This window comes from Pipra filicauda, unplaced genomic scaffold, assembly GCF_003945595.2.
Source record: "Pipra filicauda isolate LSUMZ 115617 unplaced genomic scaffold, ASM394559v2 scaffold384_size681814_pilon, whole genome shotgun sequence".
NCBI lineage: Eukaryota > Metazoa > Chordata > Aves > Passeriformes > Pipridae > Pipra > Pipra filicauda.
Genome location: NW_024104514.1, coordinates 180,287 through 201,511, shown reverse-complemented (window position 1 = coordinate 201,511; position 21,225 = coordinate 180,287). Strand labels below are relative to the sequence as shown.

The 21,225-nt window shown below is 53.1% G+C and overlaps 2 protein-coding genes across 5 annotated transcripts; both read right to left on the bottom strand.

Annotated features, from left to right (window-relative positions):
• Positions 1-645: 645 nt before the first annotated feature.
• On the bottom strand, positions 646-18,757 carry KCNJ4 (potassium inwardly rectifying channel subfamily J member 4). Of its 3 annotated transcripts, XM_027715238.2 has the most exons (4): positions 18,653-18,757; positions 16,832-18,019; positions 4,190-4,364; positions 646-2,958 (listed from the first exon to the last, which is right to left on the bottom strand). In XM_027715238.2, exons 3-4 carry the CDS (start codon positions 4,210-4,212, stop codon positions 1,629-1,631), a joined length of 1,353 nt encoding a protein of 450 aa, XP_027571039.1. In that variant the 5' UTR covers positions 4,213-4,364; positions 16,832-18,019; positions 18,653-18,757; the 3' UTR covers positions 646-1,628. The 3 variants fall into 3 exon arrangements, with proteins under 3 accessions (XP_027571039.1, XP_039240830.1, XP_039240831.1); XM_039384896.1 differs by lacking the exons at positions 16,832-18,019; positions 18,653-18,757 and adding an exon at positions 14,685-16,812; XM_039384897.1 differs by lacking the exons at positions 16,832-18,019; positions 18,653-18,757 and adding an exon at positions 4,944-6,654.
• Positions 6,728-8,586, bottom strand: LOC113984862 (endosome-associated-trafficking regulator 1-like). Of its 2 annotated transcripts, XM_027715241.2 has the most exons (2): positions 8,015-8,586; positions 6,728-7,903 (listed from the first exon to the last, which is right to left on the bottom strand). In XM_027715241.2, exons 1-2 carry the CDS (start codon positions 8,110-8,112, stop codon positions 6,853-6,855), a joined length of 1,149 nt encoding a protein of 382 aa, XP_027571042.1. In that variant the 5' UTR covers positions 8,113-8,586; the 3' UTR covers positions 6,728-6,852. The 2 variants fall into 2 exon arrangements, with proteins under 2 accessions (XP_027571042.1, XP_027571041.1); XM_027715240.2 differs by having other exon boundaries at positions 6,728-8,585.
• Positions 18,758-21,225: the final 2,468 nt, after the last annotated feature.

Genomic DNA, 21,225 nt, shown 5'->3' with positions numbered 1-21,225 from the left:
ATTGAGACGCTGTTTTTCTGCTTTTAGGTCAGAGGTTGGGTGGGACATAATTCCCTCAGCCTTTCCCCCTATAGCACATCTGTTGGGTGCCCAGAGCAGCTTCCTGAGCTCCCTGCTTGTCTTTCTGCCCTCATCTCATCTGAAGTTTTGAGGGGTGATTCTGCTGCTCCTGAAGGAAAAGGTTTTCACTTCTTTTGTGAAATCACAGCAAAGTGATGTTACAAGTCTAGCTTTGGTTGACAACCTCCCTAATTTCCCCTCTACTTGCCTCTAGCAAAAAAAGAGGCTTTGACTTTTTTATGGGTTTTTTGGGCCTTCCATCTAGACCAATGTCTTACACATCTCTGCCTCTTTATCAAGCATAACTGTAACTTTTCCCTGGGCAAAACTCTCATCTCCGAAGCAAGCAAAATTTTTTGACCCATCCTACTGGTGATTTTAATGCAAATGATTCCCTCTGTACACACATTTGTATGACCTTCTTCCCCTAACAAATTCTCTGAGTGTCTTATTGTGGGTCTTTACCCGAGAGGCCCAGAACAAGGGAGCCCTTGTGCTGGAGCTTTCAGGCTCCAACACCATATAAACAGCAAACATTAGCGCTAATAACCCTCATCAGTCTCTATACCAGGCTGCAGCCGTGGGGTTTGTCCTTTGCTTCCAAACCTCCCCTTGGGATATTAGACTTTATTAAAAATAAATAGTTACAAATTCAGTTTTACAGCTGATGGCAGCAGGGAGAAGAATGAAGGAGGTGAAAGGAGCAAGTGGAGGGTCTGCTGTTCAGTCAGGTCATTTGTCTGTCATCCTAGCTGTGCCATGCCAGGGAGCAGTCTGAGTGTGGCAAGAACTGGGCCCTGCCTCCTCCACCAGGCGTTTCAGGAGAGGAGCAGGATGTGTTTTTCAAGAGGACCGGGAGAACTGGGTCTGAGTCCGTGGAGCTGAGCTGCTTCTGGAGGTGGCAGATACCAAAAGCCAAGAGTAGGCTATGTAGTATGTCCTTGTCTCCTACCTTCACATTTGCAGTGGAAGAATACGGATTTCATTTCTTCTTCTGTTTTATATACAAAGAGACAGTCGTGTGCAACAAGCAACAAACATGCAAGTAAACTTGTCCCTTGAGATCCTTCCCCACTCCCTCCAGGAGTCCTGAACTCTCCCTTCCATCCTCATCTGGTCAGTGCTTAGGAATTGCTCCTCTCCTAGAGATGGCCATGACCCCTGACAGCCATTGGGCCTACCCGTACTGAGAGGGGACAGAAAGTCTGCTGTTGCTTCAGCAGCAGATGCACTTGCTGCAGGTCCCAGTCTGTCCTTTGAAGGCAGGGACTCCTGTCACCTCTCCAGAGACAAGAAATCAGGCCTGCTGCTCTCCTGTCTCTGGGCAGGAAAGGGATCCTAGTATAAACTGCATACCTGGGAAGAGTAGTGTATCCTCACTCCTCTTCCAAGCAGTATGACTTCATAGGAAAGGGAGTATATCAGAGCAGCTCCAGGCCTCGATGTACTCAGGGGCTGAGAGGCAGTCATGGGAGACATCGTTTGGTGGTCAAGGAACTTATCCAGTGTACGGGTGCAGAACGGAGGAGACTGTGGGCAATAGGAATGGAATGGGGAGACTGGAGGAATTAGATGGCTGACTCCCTGCGGTATGAGATTGTATCTAGAGGCAGAGTTGCCTGGAGCCGCTCCAGGTCCAGGTGGCTTCCAAAATCCATCATCTGGATGATACCTCCCTCCTCCTTGGTGCTGCTCCCTAACACCACACCCACTTCGTCATCATCTTCATCTTCATCTTGACTGACAAGTGCCAGCTCATTCTCATAGCAAAAGGCACTGGGAGGTGGGGGAGAAGGTAGGATAGTCATCTTACTTTCTTGTAGCTCCCGGGCTGAGCAGCGAGGTGTGCCAGCTACCTCATAGGTCTTGTGAAAGCGTGAATAATCCACTTTGTAGTGGTTCTTCTCCTCAAACACAACTGGTTCAAAACGATGACCCCAAAGGATTTCACTAGCAAGATAAGAGCTTCGTGCCTGTGTGGTCATGGCTGTGGCTTCCACCATCCCCTCCAGAATAACCACAATCTCAAAGTTCTCTGTCTCCAGCTCCTCCTTGCCAATCCCATAGAGTGGGCTCTCCTCATCAATCTCGTGAACGATAATAATGGGTGAGACCAAAAATATACGATCAAGACCCACATCATAGCCCACATTTAGGTCCCGCTGGTCCAGGGGGAGGTATTCCCCTTCCTCTGTCATGTAGGGCTTGATGAGCTGGGCTCGGACATGGGCCTCCACGATGTGACTCCTCCTCAGGTTGCCCACCCTCCACATGAGGCACAGTTTGCCATCTCGCACGGAGATGACTGCATGATGACTGAAGAGAAGGGTCTGGGCCCGCTTCTTGGGCCTTGCCATCTTGGCCATGATAGTGCCAATCATGAAGGAGTCGATAACACAGCCCACGATGGACTGGACCACAACTGCCATGATAGCCAGCGGGCACTCCTCAGTCACGCAGCGGAAGCCATACCCAATGGTTGTCTGTGTCTCCACCGAGAAAAGAAAAGCCCCCAGGAAGCTGTTCACGTGCATGATGCAGGGCTTTAGGAGAGAGGGACCACCTCCCACAGATGGTGCATTGAGGTCACCATGGAAGAAAGCGATGCACCAGAAGAGGAAGCCAAAGAAGAGCCAGGAGACCAGGAAGGCAGCCGAGAAGATCATGAGCATGTACCGCCAGCGTGTGTCCACACAGGTGGTGAAGATGTCGGCCATGTAGCGCTGAGACTTGTTGCTCAGGTTGGCAAAGTAGACGTTGCACTGGCCATTCTTCTTCACAAAACGGTTGCGGTGCTTCCGCTGGGGAGCGTGGCCCTTCCCATTCCGGCTGTGCCCGTTGATGCTGCCCAGTGCAGAGACCTTGTGTCCATCCTCTTCAGTTGAGACGATGCTGTATCTGGGAAGAGGAGAAACAGGCATTTCCATCAGAAATATGTGAAGAGTAACTTCACATATTCACTGAGACAACAAGGGCAGGAGACATGCGGGTGGCTCACAGGGCTAGAGTACTGTTGAATTTCACAACAGCACATTTTACTGGTTATTGCACCATGGAGCCTCTCTGACCAGATTGGTGGAGATCAGCTGCAATATTTGCTGAGTCTTGCTGCCAGGAGGTTGTATCTAGCAAAGTCCTGACAAGGCAGAAAAGCAGCAGAAGCTTGTCCTCTGTGGTACCTTCCAGCCCTTGTGGTCAGGAGAGGTACAAGTCTTTGAAACCTGACAGTAGCTGGGATAGCCAGGAAGCCTAGGAGCAAGCACCCACTGCCTGGCCACGTTTTGGCCCTGATATTATGTGAGGTTGGGAGTTTCTATTTTCTCCTCTGCTCTGCTCACTGATTTCATGGTGTGTGCTGACAATGTTTATACACTTCCTGCACTCAGGACAATTCTGTTGCCACAGCAACATGCATGGCTTCCAGCATCCTGTATCCAAGGCCAAAGGTGTAATTTGGAGATCAACAGTCAAAGTGCTGGCAGTTTCCTTGGCAGAAGCTACACATGCTTTCTGGGAGACGTTTACCCCTCTGGCTCCCCATCCTTGCAGGCGGCTCTGACGCTGCCCCTCATGTGATGCTGAGACAGTTGCAGATACTCCTTAAAGATGTGATGGTAGAAGATGCTCTGACCACTGAGGAAATCGAGAGAGTGCATTGAACTGCCAAGACCACTTTACCCTCATGCCTGCTGAGCTGCAGCCTCACAGGACCCTGGAAGTGTCTCCCTACCACTCCATAGTGTTGACACATCAGATGGAGTCCACCAGCATGGGCTTCAAGACACCCATCCACATCTCACAGGAAGGGAAGATCTGGTGGCTGGAGTTGTGATTCCTGGGGACATGTGGCTTCTGCAGCCCTCCTGGAATCTGTAATTTCTGGTCCAGCACCATGCAGTGCTTTGCTTCTCCTCAATAGTACTCCTCCAAGCACTACCCCTATGTACAGCATGTTTTGGTTTGGAGAAGGAGAGAGGAGTCACACCTTGGAACAGGAAAGGGAAAGACCCTGACAGGTAATTTGAGAAGAATATACCAAAAGGTAGGCTGAAGGTAGGGCCTGAGGGGCCAGATGATGAGGACCAGGCCACCCAGGGCAGCAGCAGTCCCTGACAGGGGGGTTACTCACCTGTTGACTCGGACGCTGCCCATGGCTCACTGTATCATCAGATGTCAGGGGGCCACGGGAGCTGGAATGGCACAGGAACTCATGCAGCAGCAGTCACATGGGATGAGGTGGCTCCGGGTTTCACCTCTGGTGAGCTGGGACTGGCACTGCCATTGCAAGTGCTCCTGGCACACACCTGGTAGAGAAGGACAAAGCAAAGCCTAGTCAGAACCTCCACTGGCAGCACCCGTCCCAGTCCAGAGCGGCGGACACAGGGCTCACAACTGTTTGCTCAGGGTGGGTCTGGAGGTCTCCATGGGCACTGTGCCACAGCCTGGCTTAGTCAGGTGAGGAGCTGATGGATGCAGACTGGGTCACACGGCCCGCAGCCCCCACCCTCCCCAACATCTACTGCCAGTAGGGGAGCAGGGCTGGCTGGTCACTGCTCTCCAGACCAAGGGCACAACAGCTGAGCAGCTCACAGGGCCCTCACCCTGAGCCATTATATTAATATCAGAGCTTACACCAGGACGAGAGCTCAGCCAGGCTAAATACCTCACACACAATGGCTAACAAAGCATGGGCATGCACAGCAGCCCCCAGGGATCCCATCAACTCAGCCTGACCCAGAAGGGATTTATTTCCAGAGTGCACAGAACATCCCCCCCCTGTTTCAAAGAAAAGAAGAAAATTAAGTGGTAGAGCCAAAAATGAGAACTGATGGAAAGGAAAGGCTTAGGGGTAGCCAAGGAGAAGCCGGTTAGAGCAAACAAACCTTGCACATGCCCTGTGTACAGCATCCAAGGAGCAGTTCAGCAGCAGAGTCCTGGGAGGATGTGCAGCAGGTGTTATGTCTCGATCCAGTCCTCCCAGAATGGAAGAATGCGGAAACCAAAGACTCAAGAACTCACCTATCTGTCTGCCCAGAGCTGCTGGGAAGTGAAATGAAGTGAAGGAGTAATGACTCACAGATTAGGAAGGGCTTTGTACACCCATGCTAATCCTGCTATGTAGCCTTTGGATTACAGCAGCCAGTGCAGAGCACAGGATGCAGACAGAGCCAGCTAATTTGTTTACTCCCAGCCTCACTGGTGAGCAACTAGTGTTTGCCAGATAGAGGACAAATACAAAGATTTGGGGATCAAATCTAAAGTTTAGATCTGCTTGTAAGTGCTCATGCATGGATAGGAGAGAGGAACAGCAAGTACTGTCTAGGATGGAAAAGCTGGTGAGAACCATCCTTGTCTCAGTCATCAGTGCTGCAGAATGGGGCTTCATGTGGCTGGGGGAGCCCACCAGCTTTCCCCAGTTAGGAGCACAGACTGGAAAGCATCAAGTAAGGAGCTTCAGACAACACCTCTGATAGGATGAAGTTTAACCAGCAGTTTCTCCTCCTGGTTACTGAGGCAGTTTAAGCTCTGTGGCAACACAAACATGGTTGTTCAGACCAAGGGTATTATGGGACCAGGAGGAGACAACAACCTTGTAATCCACAACTCACCATACAGAGGCAAAAGTAAGCAGCTGCCCAAAAATTCCCATCAGGAAAAAAGCACTTTGGCACTGAACTCTGCCAGCTCCCACCCCTTCACTACCCTACAGCATCCAAGTCTTTAAGGAGGGTGAGTTTGACCAGATATAGGAACTTTGCTGTTAGCTGGGTAAACCTACAGCAGAACCTGGGGTTGGTAACCTGAATTAATCGGAAATGTTGATGTGATGAAGAAAGGTCACTTCATGTCCACAGATGATCCTGCTCAGATAAAGCTAAAATGCAACCTCAGTGATTACATGGTGAGTTTGGGCCGCAGGCTCCCATATGTCTCTGGGAGGCGACAAAGGCAGGCAGTGTAGGCACACCCCTCTACGCCAGCCCCAGCCAAGAGAGGAAGGGCATCCTCTCCAACTGGCACCTTCCTTAGGCAGCCTGCATATGCCAAGGTCATCCTTATCCAACACTGACATCAGTATGGGAGGGAAGGCACTGCCACAGCTCACATATATGACTTCACAACTTCCCAGAGGTTTCTCACCACCGACAACCCTCTTTCCCCAGATGCAGGAGCAGGTGCACAATTTCTAGAGACTGAATTTGTGGCCCAGAAAGCAGCCAGCTCCAAAGAAAGAGGAAGGAAGGAGCTTCTGCTCACTGAAACCATGTGCAACAGCGTCTGGATCTCTGCTCCTCACCCTTCCCACCTCTCCAAGAAGGGGCAAAGGAAGCAAGATGAAATACAAGGGCTTTGCTCGTCTCTGATTGTGGCTGGTACAGCTATGGGAAGGGATGAGCACACTGTTTAAGAGTGTTGCATCCTGTGCTGTTGTGCTTCCTCCTGGCTCCCACACAGGAGTTCATGTCAGCCACAGCTGTGGCACAGCCTCTTGCGCAGAGCCCACCACGGCTGGACCGTGCAGCTCAGAGCCTGGGCAGTGTTTGCTGCTGGTTCTGCAGTACCTAAACAGAGTATCAACAGCTAAAGCCACACCACTACCTGCAACTGATACTTAATCGGAAGGAAAGTATCTCCACAAAGGATAAAAGTTACCAGTCTGAGCACATTTGAGAATGGAAAAGCAAATGCTTTTATTTACAGCAAATAGCTGCAAGTAGGAGACCCATGATCTCAGTTCATACACTCATCCATAGAACTCACACAGAATTGCACTCATAGGTCTTTTTCTGCTTACAATTTGAGAATTTTGCTGGTAGATTCAAGGACCTCAGCAATAACAGGCAGAACCTTCATTCCTGAGGCAGGAGCTGCCTGATGGAACCATTTGCGCCCATTATGAGCTTGTGGGGGTTTTGCCACGTGAAGTCCAAGTCGTGCTTTGCTGCTCTCAGGCAGGTCTGCTCTCAGGTTTTCATTCTCCAGCTTGGATCTCTCCAGCTGTCCTTGGAGAATAAAGATCTTCTGCTTCAGCCTCTCCATGTTTCCTTCTGCATCCAGAGCCCGCTGGGTCATTAGCTGGAGATTACACTTAGTCTGCTGGACTACGGACTCGAGCTCTCGGGCTTCCCTCTTCCGTTCAACCAGGCTAGTTTTCAGCTGCTCCTGCAGGCTTGACACCATGCACGCCTGGGTCTCCAAGCTGCTCTGGAAGTTCTTAAACATTCTCCTGATCGTGGCATTGTCCTCCCTGAGTGTGTCATTCTCATCCTTAAGCCTGTCATACTGCTCCCTGAACATGTTGTATTCCCCACTAAGCACGACATTCTCCTCCATGAGCACAACATTGTCCTCCCTGAGCCCATAGAAAATCTCCCTGAGCACGTAGTTCTCCTCTTCGAGTGCGAGATTCTTATCCTTGAGCACTTTGTTTTCCTCCCTGATCATGCTGTTCTCCTCCCTTAGGATGCTGTAGGTCAGCTGCAGGGATGGGAAATCCCTGTCCCAGATGGCCTCCTTGTGCAGCATGTGGGGCTCTGCTCCCGTGGTGCACTGTGAAGGCCCCACGTAGGGGTCACTGGCATGGGCCTGTGGGGCAGCAGCCTCCATCTCCAAGTGCTGGTCTGTGTTACTCTGGAAAGAGTCTTGGGAGCCACACGGTGCCATACTGGCCCTTTGGAGACCAGGCGACCCCTGATGCCCAGGAAAATGTTGGGTCGGGCTGGGCTCCTTATCTCCAGACAAGTTGTCAGACTTTTTAAAATGGTCTTTGTAAAATGGTTCCTGAAACTCCTGATTTTCCTCTTCAAGCTCCACTTGTTCACCTTCCACCATGTTAGAGTGCCTGGGAGTTAGGGAAAATGGGATGGGTTCTCTCAGATCCTCTGTCTGACTGTCATCTAAGCTGTCATTGCTCTTGTTCGGGGGTGAAGAATGCGCAGAGTGGCAGGAGTACCTGAATTTGTCACTGTCGTCATCATCATCATCTTCCAAGCCTTGAGATTCTGGTAAGACACTCACCACTGGCCCAGAGATGCCAAGTGGCCATGACATTTTTCAGGGTGCTCTGGGCTGCAGCAAGTGGGAGAATCCAAATTATCCTCCTGGAGCCTAGATCACGCAGGCCGGTGACACTGACAAGCAGTGTCAACCTCTGCAGCCTCACTGATGCCTGTGGGAGAAGAGGCAGCCGCCAAAATCCCTCCGTCTAGAACAGGAGGGAGATCAGGAGAGAGTGGAGGACCAGACACCTCTATGTTTTGGCTCTGGACAACAGCTGGAACAACCAACATTCCAATGTCTGTGATGTCATTGAGTTCCATGGATACTGAGTGGTCAGGAGTGGAAGTGGAGGGGGCGGGAGGGGGGAGAGGAAACAGTCAACTGCTCTCCTGATTCTGGAAGGGACTGGGTTAATTTTCTCCCTAGTAGCCAGTACAGTGCTGTGTGTTGGATTCAGTGTGAGAATAATGCTGATAACCCACAGATGTTATAGTTGTTGCTAAGTAGTGCCTTACTTTAAGCCAAGGATTTTTCCATTTCCCATGTTCTGCCAGTGAGGAGCTGCACAAGAATCCAGGAGGGACCATAGCCAGGACAGCTGATCCAAACTGGCCAAAGGGATATTCCATGCCATAGAACATTATGCCCAGTATATAAACTGGGGGATTTACCTAAAGGGGCCAATCACTGCTCAGGAATGGGATGGGCATTGGTCAATGGGTAGTGAGCAACTGGGTTGTACATCACTTTTTTCTCTTAGATCCTGTTAGTCTCTCTCCCACTAGTTATTATTACAATTCTTATTATTAATTTGTTGTTGTTGTTGTTGTTCCAGTTATTAAATTGTTCTTCTCTCAGCCCACAAGGTTTGCCTTCTCTTTCCAATTCTCCTCCTGACAGGGGCTGAGGACAGGGGGAGGGAGCCAGCAGCTGAGCGATAACTTAGTTGCTAGCTGGGGTTAAACCACAACAACTGCAAAGCCTTTTTTTTGACAGCAGGAGGATAAACTATCCTACTGGCTGCAGAGCAGACCCCAACTTGGGGATGTTGCCAGTGGGCAGAGAGTGGGTCATGAAGCCACCTGAGACTTACAGCATGAAGGAGGGACAGGGACCATCCAGCCCCTGGCAGGTAGCATGGGTCAGAGGGGACAACTCTGCCCACAGGGTACTGAGATGTTGCCACTATCAAGTTCAGGCCACTGGCATTTTGGTGCCAGGGCTCACCCTGGACAGGGGCAAGAGATATCACCAGCCAGAGGCATCACTCCAAGTTGGATGGCCAATGAGGGGTCCACACAGTGGTGCTGCCAATCTGATTCATTCCCTGCTGCCAGCTGGCACAGGGAAGTGTTAGTAATACCGAGTGTCACAAACTCAGAGCGGCACAAGCCAGGAGACGAACGAAAATAAACACACTTCCCACTTCTACCTCAACGCACCCCCACAGTGCGTGGTGCCACCATGGGAAGGACAAACAGGCAGGCAAGAAGCCCTGAGCTTGGGACTGCTATCACACTGGTGCCAACATTTGCATTAGCCCCCTGGAGATGTCACTGTCCCTCCTCAGCAGCTGGTGGCCCAGGGCCACCACTGACTTCTGCCTGCAAAATGGATGCTGCCAGCTCAGCAAGGCCAGAGGCCCTACCAGGAGGCCAAAACCTATGCAAACAGTTTGGAAGCTTGGAAACACATTTTGCAGCTTGGAAACCTGAAACACAAACTGGATGAAAGGGGAAGGCTCAGAGATGTCTCTAGAAAAAGGGGGTGACACATTCTGAACAGGACAAGGGGGGAAAAGGGGGACAAAAGCCTAGCTGAGGACAGAGATGGAAATCTCAGAGTGTATCCAAGGATCTTTCTACTGCCTGGGACCCACACATGGAGGAGGAAGCTGTGGGGTCAGTGGCAACTCCTGGGGAGCCAGATGAAACCATGCTAGTGGGTGCAGCATGGGGCACCCTGGGAGATGCAGGATACTGCAATCCGGTGAGATGCCTCTTCATCCCTCTGCTCCCCTGTCCCTCGTGTATGTGAATATCCATATATTTCATAGTCTGAGGAAGCCCTGGCAGCACTGTGGGAAGCTGGTGCAGCATAGGCATCACAGCCACTGTCTTGCAGCATTGAAGATGTCAGCCAGGTGGGTCTCCAGGGGCCAACATTCGCCCCCAGCCCCACAGCATGGGCTGCTCCTCCTTCCTTCCCAACCACTTTTCCCCTCCTGTGTCCTAGATTGAGCAATGCTGAGGACACCACCATGATGCTGCAGTCATCTCCACCTTCCCGTGTGACACTGTGCTCCAGCAGCACAAGCCATCACACCAGCCCACACTGCCACCCCGCTTCTGCTCTGACCCTGAGTAGACACAGGGGGATGGGTTGTTGCTGTCCTTTTCCAAGGGATCTGTGGACCAATAATGTCAAGGCACTTGGTGCTGACACGATGCCTCCCTTTCTCCATCCCCAGTACACCGTGAGGTGCCTCGCACATCCCAGTCTTTCTTCAGCCCCTGCCAGAGTGGATCATATATTGTCAATCCTTCCTTAAATTTGCAGTGGAAGAGTCTCATGAAACAGAACAGAAAAGTCCATGCTGAAGCACTCCCCCACTTCTCTTTTTATAACAACCATATCTGGTGCTCTGGGACATACACTGTGAACGACAACGGTGGAAAAATCCCAGAGTATTTTTACACTCTTAGTCTTTGCTTTATCTGGAGTCGTCTGGCAAATGCTTCCCTTCTGTCTGTGGTCAATACCGCAGCCGCTGGTTGCGCTCCACTTTGTGCCTTTATCCCCATTACAGGTGGTGTAGCACTGGCTGGCTTTGAGATCAGCATCCACAGACTCATCCTGCCAGCTTGGGCACGGTGACAACACAGCAGATGAGCCTCCTGCCTCTTGGGGGGTCAGGACGGAAACACCCGCAGCCGAGAAGGGACCTCTTTGCCCTTTTGCAGAGCTTCGCAGATCCACAGCATTTGTTTGTCCTCTTCATTATCTTTGTAACTCCATCTCTTCTCCTATTCCTCACAAATATTCCCAGGGTTCATGTCAGGGCTCATAAGGCAGTTCAGTGCCGTGGGGCTGTCCAGCCACAACAGTCAGTGGCCGAGCTCTCGCTCGTCCGTGCCAGCAGGGCTGGGTGCCAGGCACTGTATGGGCACACACGAAGGCACAATCACCGTGCAGGAGAGTTTTACCGTATTAAAAAGGCAAGTGACATATGGAAGGTGAGGGGAGGAAGCTGTAATCAACTCTATACCATTTTTATATACACACTTCTGCCTTTTCGTTCAATAATTATAAATAGATTAAGTGCCAACAGTCCCCATCTGCCCCTCAAGGCATGATCCGCTGACCAGTTTCCCTCTCCAAAAAAAGATTTTAGTAATGTACCTCTGCCTGGTTTACATTTTGGGATGGAGTGAGAAGGGGGGATATTTTTACCCCCCTGTGAAGCTCTGGAGCCTGAGGATGGGTAATATGAAAACAAAACAAAATCATTTGAAATTAAACCATCTCAGTGTGTGACTCAGAGCTATTCATAGCTCCCTGAAGCCAGCTGCAGCAACGGAGCCAGAAGGATTCTGCCCGTATTATTATTCCAATTACCATCTGAATTAAAAGTTTGAGCAGTGATCAGCCCACATGCTGATGGGAGGGGGAGAGAAGAAACGAAGAGAGAAAGAGTGAGAGGGAGAAAAAACAGATAAAAATGGGAACCACACAAAGGTCCCCAGGATGACAAAGTCAGGAAGAGGCACAGAGAGGTGACAGCATCACCTTCTGCCTGCTCCCACACCACCCCGGCGATCCCTGCTCCAGTTACACTGTCCAGGCAATGGCACTGCAAGAACAGCTGCCTGCTACCTAGGATCTTGGAGTAAACGGGGGATACCCCGTCTAGTGGAGTTGGTGGGACTGGCACTGGTCTTCACCCACTCTTCTCTGGCCAAAATGGGGCTGGGGGGGACAAGACACAGGGGCTGGGGATTGGCTGAGCAGGATCGTAAGGAAAGGATGCTGCTGGCACAGCAGCTGGGGAGAAATCTCTTCTTGATGAGTGAGGTAGGTGGGTGTTTTTCTTTGTAGCTGGCATCACAGGGGAAATTAAACTGTCAGAAGGCCCCTGGCCTTCCCTTGGTGGTTTTTTGGCCAAAAAGGAGCAGAGCTTTTTTGGCAGCCAGGGCACAGACCCCATCCCACCTGCTCCTGAGGAAACATGTGGACTGATGCATGCCCCAGCACCCTGCCTGCTAAAACTATGGACTATACCCCAAGGGGTTGGTGTAAAACCCACAAGAACTGAAAAACTGAAGGCACTGGGGTGTCCCTGAGGTCCTCACATCCCAGGCAGCTTCAGTGCTCTCAGGTTGCCTCCTCCAGCTTCCCAGCATAACTGCACCAGTGAAAAGGACATCTCTTCTAACCCCCCCATCCCAGGAACATCCTTCACTGAGCACCCTGCCTTGTGGGAGCCTTGATGAAAGGCCTTTCCCAGCAGCATTCCTGTACCTCGGTATCTCTGCAACACAGAGTCCCTGGCCAGAAGAGCTGCCCACGCAGGGCCTCTTGATGGTTTTTGGCTTGTTCAGGGGAAAGGGATCATTATTAGTGTGCAGCAAAAGGGCAGCAAGGGTGGCTCATGTCATCTGCCTGCTCGCTGCGGTTGCACTCCTGACGGGGCAGTACCTCTGCCAAGCGCCCAGCAAGGCAGGTGCCTGCAAATGGGTTATGGATGATGACAACAACAGTGACAGCAGCAAAGGGCGAGCAATAACCAGGGCACAGCCTGCTCCACACCAAGACCCTGATCAAGAGAGGCAACAGCCACTGCTCTGCACTCGGCTGCTGCACAAGAGCTGAGTTCCCAGCGTGGCCTGGCTGCTGAGCACTAACCCATCAGCTGTAGGCGAAAAACAACCTCCCCCCAAACCCTTTGTTGCTGTGCTAACAAGGAGCCCAAGGAGCCCAAGAGAGCCACGATTCTCCTGAGAGGGTCCCCGCTTCTCCCTTTCAGCCATGCCTGAAAAGCACCAGAAACAGAGCGAAGGGAGCATCCCAGGTAAGCTGGAAAACTGCATTCCCGCAGCGAGTGGATCGATTATTTCACTTCAGGTCTGTTGACTTGTATTGCTGCAGCTTGATTGGTCTTGTTTAACAAATGCATCTAGAAGATGTCAAGCCTAAGTGCTCCCCACCTGATGCAGTATGGAGGACCATTGCCCCTTCCTTCACCTGCCCCCCAGGTCCCCAGCACAGCAGGGACTGCCATCACGGATGGGATCGGACTGGGGAGAATGGTTTGAAGTGGGACACGGTGGCTGCATTTGCACACTGCTATGACTGCGATATCCCCCCGCCATCTCTACAGGTTGCTGTCTTACCCCTGCTCCTCCAGGCTGCAATAGTTGCTCCTGCTGGCATCCTGCCTGCTTACCTGCCTCTCGCCTGCTGGCATTCTGTGCGGCTTGCAGCTTCTGCCTGGTCACCTCCACCCAGACACGAGGCTCTTTCTTGATGGTGTGGGAAAAACGGGAACAGGAGAGGAGAGGACTTCTGGGGCCGCTGTACCTACTCCCGTGGCAAGCACCGCCTCTTCATAATGCCATCGAGATTTTCAGAGGGATGAAGAGCCTGTCTGTCCAGCTTCTGGGATCCCGGGTGCCCTTCAGCCCCCGCAGTCACCGTGCTGCTGGTGGGTTCAATCTATACAGCTCTCATGGGGCTTTACCTCCTCTATAGCAGAGTCATTTTTGACATCCACTTTCTATAAGTCTACTTTCAGCTGGTCCCTCTGCACGGGTGCTGAGGCAGGCTGCCAGCAGAAAGGGAGCGGGTGAGAGGAGAGGGGAGAGCGAAGCTGAAGGCAGGGAAAAGGAGAACAGGCAGCAGAGAGGAAGCTGGGACAAGGCCAGCAGCTCATTGTACCAATGCTGGTGCTGCTCACCAGGGAGGAAAGGAGGTGAGGAGGGAGGCAAAGGGAAGTGTCAGGTCATTTTTCTGAACCTTTTGCAGGGGACAGAATGGGGGATGCTGCCTCACATGTTTTCACACAGCACCAGGCTCCCTCTGAAGTGTTTTGGGAGAAATGTTGCCATAGAAATAAAACAGACGTCCAGATCGTGAGGGGCAAACCCACTGCCGTGGTGGCAGGGGCTGGTGCAGGCATGGGCAAAGTAGCTGCAGGAGTCCCTGGCTGGCAGCGTGGGGCAGTGCCAGACTGGAGGGTACCTTGTTCTCCATCCTCTACTCCCTAATCTCCGATGACAGCAGCAGCGGTGCTGGTGCCAGGAGATGGTAGGCATCTTCTCCCCAGATAAACCAGTGGGTGAATGCCAAAGCTGTCCCTGAAGCAAGCTGCCTGCTTCCAGGCTTCCAGGAGGACAGGCATGGAGGTGCATGGGTCTCTGGGACCATTGGGGCAGGGTCACATGGTAGCCAGCTCACATCCCTCATCTCCCTGGTCCTTGGCACCATCTTCACTGCCGGAGAACAAGCCCGAGAGGTCTGAGGGTCAGAACCAGCTCAAAGGCACCCCCTGTCTGTCCCAAGACAGAGAATCAACATCTCTCACAAGAAGAGTCTTCAAACCCAACCACCCCCACTAAACCCACCTTGTTTGGGGAGGAAAACCAGCGCCGGTGCCTCCCGGGGCTCCATGTGAGGCCCCTCCACCCTGGGGCACAGAGGCAGTGCTGTGAAGGAGCATGAATTTAGCCTGACTCAGTTTCGCAGTGCTGCGAGGCAAGCGCAGACAGCTTCGCTCAGTCCTTGCCATTCACAGAAAAACGAGCGCCAGCGGGAGGCTGGGAGCCGCGTGTATGAGTAAGGGATCGATTGCTAAGACGCCAGCATCCATCTATTGATTCCTGGCTGCACTGTCGGGTTAAGCCAACCTAGTGCAATAATGAGACAGGACAGGGGAACATGCTGAGGGCAGATTGCCATTAACTGCTCTGCTTATGGTCTGCACTGATGTCAGCACACGGCGGGCACAGGTATCCATCACCATGTCCTCCTCCCCATTGCTGCCACCCTCCCATCAGTGATACCACCCCAGAAATGCAGCCGTTCCCAGGGTGGTGGCCAGTAGCTGAGCTTGAGGTGGCCAAGTGGCCAGAGGGACCAGTGAGGATCCATCCTGCCAGACAACTCCATCCTTCCCCAGCCACCTCCTCACTTTCTGGCTTTCCTTGAAAATCACGGTGGGGGGCTGCAAGGGGCAAGGACCACTGCCAGTCCCCTGTCAGCACCACACATTGGGGCACTTGATCTTGGCACCCGAATGGGAGGAGAGATGGAAGAGGAGAAAGGTGGAGCAGTGGGAGCCCCACTTCCCTCCGGACCAGCCCTCTCCAGCTACTCCTGTCTGTGGTCATTCCTCACCATCCCTCCTCTTCCCCACCACCCCCTGTCCCCACCAGACTCATGTTTCCATCCTAAGGCACATATTTCCCCTGTACTTATTATTATTGTCAGTGGCCACAAACAGGGGTAGTCACATGCCAGGGTGTCTCAGGTTTCTGTGCGTGCCACTTCTGATGGTGAATGGAGAAGGGGTGTATTTGCATGTCTCCATCAAGATGTGTTCCCCATGCACCCACCTGTCGTCTCCCAGGCTCTGGGTGGCCCCAGACCCTAAGCTCATCTCCACACCTCCCACCCCCTGTGGATGCCTCCTCCTGAGAAGCCAAGGAGAGCACAGAGCAGGGGTAGAGGGTAGTCTTGGAGCCACATCACCTTCACCATGCATCCCCCGTGTGTGCTGTCACTGTTTGCCCTTCACAGTACAACCCCCCACAAAGAGGAATGGGAAAAGGTAGAGGCCTCAGATCCTCTGTTCACTTTGCCATGGATGGAGTCCAGATGGGGCAGTGGGGACAGGATCTCCAGGTTCTTGGCAGAGGGATTTGCTTGACTCCAGGTGTTTGGCCCAGAAGAGAGGGCCCTGCGGGCTGAAGGTGGCACCAGGAATATCCGAAGGACCCTGCCAGCACCACATAAACCTGCCTGCCCATTCGTGCCCTGGTGGGGATGCTGACCTTGCTAACAGGGAGCAAAGGCAGAGTTTCTCTGGCAGTTTGCTCATGGCTTCCTCTTGAACTCCTTTCACCCAAACCCAGTATGCAGAAGACCCTTTGCAGCTATCTGGAGGATGTTGGACCACCAGCAGCAGGATCAGCCATGCTGGGAGTAGGAAAGGTGGAAGGCAAGGGAGGGAGGGGCAGGTCTGGAGCCCGAAAAGCTCCACAGGCAGTAGGAGAACCAACACATCCCCTTCAGTCCCATTTGCACCCGAGTGCTTGGAAAACGGATCTCCAGCTGCATTCTTCCCTGTAAACTGTCTGGGACGATTGCCCACATGGAGCAGGGGAAAAAGCTGAGCAAGACCCAGCCCAGAGCAAGAAGACACTAAGGAAACATGGGGAGCTGTAAAAATGAAGAAGCTACTTGAAAGCGACCAAAGTCAGGGTGGCAAGGGGCGGGGAGGGAAGTTGCGGAGGTTTACAGGCAGGTGCCCACCCCTGCCCCTCGGCCCACGGCCACCCCGGTAGCTGTACGTGCATATGCCGTGCACACAGGCAACTTTATTATTCACTGGCACAGTCACACGAAGCCACACATCTCTCCCTAAGTTATATTTATAGCTGTTCCTCAGAGTGAACGCAAATGAAACAATACATTATTTTCCTAAGAGAAAAAAACCCTTCCCGGTCTCATGCCGATGAGGGGAGCAGCGCGCCCCGGCACCGCCTCTTACCCGGGTCCTGCCGAGGGCTGCTGCCTGCTCCAGCCGTGCCTAGCCAACATCAGAGGAAGGGGAAAGCGGACGTTTTCTCCATCTCACCATGAAATGTCTCAGCCAGACCGGAGGAATCGGGGAAGTCTCTCTGCAGCCCTCGCTCGCCTCCAGCTTAGGTTTATTTTTTCCCCTCGAAGAGCTACTTCTCTGCTGCGACCTGCTCCTCTCCTAACTCTGCCCTGCCCACGCCAGTGCTCTCCTCCTGCCTCTGCCTCTCAGAATCTTTTGCTCCCAGGAACGTCCATCCCACGGAGTGCTGATGTGCCTTCGTGGCTCGGCGATGGGTTCAGGTCTCCCCCTCCTGCCTGATTCCCTCCTTTTCTGGCATTATTTGCCCGTGTCTCTTGCTGCCTCCCTGCTCTAGTCCCCAAATCCCCCCTCTCCCTTCCACTCTTCCTCCCTTTGCGCTCTGCTCCCGTTCCCTGGCTGCCTCTCCCCCTCGCTGATTGCTATGCAGTCTGTAGCTGAGAAGTCAGTAACTCTGTGGTAGGATCCAACAGCTTTCCGCTACTTTAGCCCATCCTCGCATGTGAGCTCAGAGCTGCGGAACCACCATGGGGGAGACGAGAGCAACCATCAGCACCAGGGAAGGGATGGCGGGGCCACCAGATGCCCTCAAGGGGGTGAATCCTCCTGCTGGGCTGGTGCACAGGGATGAATTATCCACTGTCAGAGTTTTTTCCCCACCTGGATTTGGGGTGCTGGGCTGACACCTCGCTCTGAGGAAAGACCAGGCTCTCCCAGCTGATGCAGAGCGTTTGCTGTGGGGCATTGCCTCCCCACTCTATAGACCTGGGGATTTCCTTCTGGGATGGGTAATGCTGGAGACAGGAGCGTGGGCACAGAGGGATCAGCCCTCGGGACTCCAGGATAGTGCACAGCCACCCTGCCAGGAAACATGTCCAGGTAACCTCCTCTGGGTCTCCATGGGCAGCAGCATCTCAGAGGCTTTGAAGTCACTTCTTGGTGATGAGAGGCCAGGGGACTCTGCTGCAGTGAAGCCAGAGGCTGAAGAGAGCCCTGACCACACAGGCAGTGGCTGCAGGCACGGGCTCTTGGGGACAGCCTTGCTCCAGGACAGCATGGTTTGAGGACATGGTTTCCATATTGGTGTCTCATCTGCTGTCTTCAGTGTTAAGGCCTGTGCTGAAAAGTCAAAAAATATCAAAAAAAAGACTCCCATTTTGAGTCTCCTCTGGGCTCCAATCCCGCAAAATTCACAACCCTCCCTCCTAAAATCATCCCAAGATCCCCTTGCACAAGACTCTGTGGGGCCTGCTGTCCCCCACTGGCATCAGCGAGCACTGCTGTGGTGAGCAAAGCCCGCTCCCACCTGGCAAAGCTACCACCAGGGAAGCAGAGGGTGAGTTTGGTAGCTCCATGCAGATGAGCAGCTGCAAAGCACGAGCTCATCAGCCTCCTGCATGGGCCAGCTCATCTCAGTGCACTCATGGCTCCTCCCTCCTGCTCCCGTGGCAGGATCCCCGGGAGCTGCTGCACCTGGATGGAATGGGGACAGCTTGTCCATGCCCTCTGTACCCATCCCTATGGGAACTTTGTTCAGGTTCATAGGGGTACTTGCTTTCCCAAAAGCCCTGTCTCTAGGGCCCATGGGGCTGCTTCCCAAGAGCTACAGGCTGGTAGCTGCCCATTTGCCCTGTGGCAAAGCGTGACATCCCTCTGGCACCATGACAGGCCTTTCTCCTCCGTGCAGTAAAGGGATGAAGATGCTGCTGAGACATCTTGCTCCTTCCTGGAGTGGGCAAAGCCACCAAATACCTGCACAATCCTGTGGTCATCTCGGCTTCAGGCTGAGTTTCCTCTTCTCTGCCTTTTGCTCCTCATTGCTGGCTTCCCACAAGACCTTACCATGTTTCCCTTCACCTGTACAGCAAGAGGATGAATAGCTACACCTCGTGCATGGTGTGGCAGCCCAGCATGGCCAAGAGGCAGCTGGCACTGCCGGAGCCATTGAGAGGGACAAGGGGATGTCGCACCAAGGATGCCACTGGCCTCCAGCTGTCTTTGTGCCCCCAAGGTGCCACGCCCTGACCGCCCCATGGCCACCGGCCCCAGCAGCAGGGTGGCTCACACTCGCCACCCCCGCTCGTCTCCACCAGCACCGTCTTTAATAAGAAGCGTGGAATATTTTAGCACCTATGGAAAAGCCACCACAGACGGTGGTGGTAGCCGTTGCCAGGGAGACGCTCCCAAAAATAGCCCCACTCCGCCAACCTTTCCCAATGCTGCTGTGGGGATTGAGGGAGGCAAAGGGATAGAAGGATGGAGGGATGAAAGGGTTGAAGGGAAGGATGGATAGAGGAATAGATGAAAGGAAGGAAAGAGAGATGGAGAGATGGATGGAGGAATGTTTGGAGGGGTGAATGGAGGAATATCTGGAGGGATGAATGGAAGGATGAATGGAGAAAGAGGGAGGGAGGGAGGGAGGGAGGGAAGGAGGAAGGGAGAAAGGAAGGGAGGGAGGAAGGAAGGGAGGGAGAAGCAAGAGCTCCTAGGAAGGTGAGCAACTGCTGCCTGACCCCTCTCCTGCCTGGGGATGAAGACAAGTGCTACTTTTGTGCCAGCAGCCCCTGCTTGGACACCTATGGTCCCACGTTCCTGTGATACCAGCTAAACCAGCACAAACCTTCAAGCACTCTCTGCCCTGGGCAGTTCTGACTTTGAGTGTTTAAACCAGACAACAAAGATGTGGACTCCTTAGCACCTGCAAGGCTCCCTCTACGCTTCTCCTGCAATCATCCCATCCTTGTCCCCCACCAGTGCTTTAGGACCGCCCCAGCCAAACTGACCTGGTCATGGGGGGCAGAGATGGTGAGACACAGAGGTGGCTCATGGTGTTCAATCCCACCATGTTTCCGAGCCCCTCCAGGTATGCTGAATCATTTCCCTCTCTTGGATGAATCCCTGAGGCTGCCCACTCACCCAGGAGGTCTGGATGCAGCTTGAGCCACATTCTGCAGCAGAAATGGAGGGGGGCACCAAGCCAAGCACCTCTGTGACGAAAGCACAGAAGCCTTCCTGGTAGCAGGAAACAAATGTTTTAGTAAGAAGGAAACCCCCTTTGTCCCTCTTATCCCAAGGCCATTGCCTCGCAGGACAGGCAGAAGTGGGGAACAGCACTGGATGGAGCTGCTGCTGCCTGGCCCAGAGGCTCTGCAAGAGGAGCCTTCCAGACCAGCAGAGGCAGAGAGGGAAACCCCAAAAATAGAACTAAAGGGGGAGGGGGAGAGGGGGAAGAAAAATAAACCCAACAACCCCAAATTCTTGATTTTAATGCCAAATCCCAGCTCACTTGCCTCCCTGTCACCCTGGCGACATTCCTTGTGGTCACCATGGAAACCGGAGGCATGGAGAGAGCATCGCAGTGCAGGGTGGTGGCAGCACCCAGCATTATTTCGGGAGGGAGGGAGACACCCGGCACAAGGCACTTCGTGTTGTGGCAGGGAGGGAGGAGGGAAGGTTTATTTTTACTTGCTGCCACTTCATGTGCCCAATATTTCATCTCTTAGGGCCTGGCTGCCCCTTGGCCTCCTGGCAGCTTTCCCATGGCCCTCGTGTGCCACATAGGGATGTCCCATCGGGAAACCCCAGCCCCACCACCACGTCCCAGCTGGGTGAGCTCGATTGGGCTGCTCCCAGGAAGTCCCTCTGATGGTCACCTGAGCTGGGGATTCCTGGTGCCACAGCAGAAGATAATGCCGCGACTTGGAACCCGTCAGTTCTTCTTGGGAAGGTGCAAGATTAAGAGAATAAACCTTGGCCACCCGCAACAGTGTTACCCCTCTGCAGGGGACTTCTTTCCCTGGGCGAGACAAGAAGCTGCAAAGAGGAGTGCAGGGACAAGAGAAAGACGAGTGCTCTCAGACACTGAGCTCCAGAGGCTTGGAAAGGGATCAATTGGAAGAGAAGACCCCAAATCTGTTCCTTCCTCTAAGCTTTCCATCCTTGCTCCATGGCTCAGACCTCTCTTTGCCCACCTGCAAAAGGACCTGGGATACTAGGGCCCTGCAGGGCCACCAGGGCTGGGGCTTGGCTTTCACCAGCACCAACATGGCCCTGCTGAAATCCCAGGCAGCACCGCTCTGATGGCTGGAAACCCAATTTCAGCCAGTCCCTATTCTGTCGCTCCTTTGCCAGTGCTGTCGTTTGGTCTTCTCCCACTCTTCTCCCGTCGCACCAACCTCTGCCTCGGTGCCCTGGCAGGGCCATCCCCAGTTTCATGGGGCTGAGCAGGTGTTTTCCAACACAGCCTGTGAATCCATCTGGAAAAGCCTGATGATGCAGGTGCTAGAGCATCAGAGAGGGAAAACACAACTGCCAGCCTAATGGGC

What these genes read in the sequence shown, in the direction of transcription:
- KCNJ4 (XM_027715238.2), bottom strand. Translation starts at nt 4,212, where the DNA reads ATGGGCAGCGTCCGAGTCAACAG. An exon ending in GGCAGCGTCCGAGTCAACAG is followed by an intron (nt 2,959 to 4,189) that starts GTGAGTAACCCC and finishes TCCTCTTCCCAG; the next exon opens with ATACAGCATCGTCTCAACTG.
- LOC113984862 (XM_027715240.2), bottom strand. Translation starts at nt 8,112, where the DNA reads ATGTCATGGCCACTTGGCATCTCTGGGCCAGTGGTGAGTGTCTTACCA.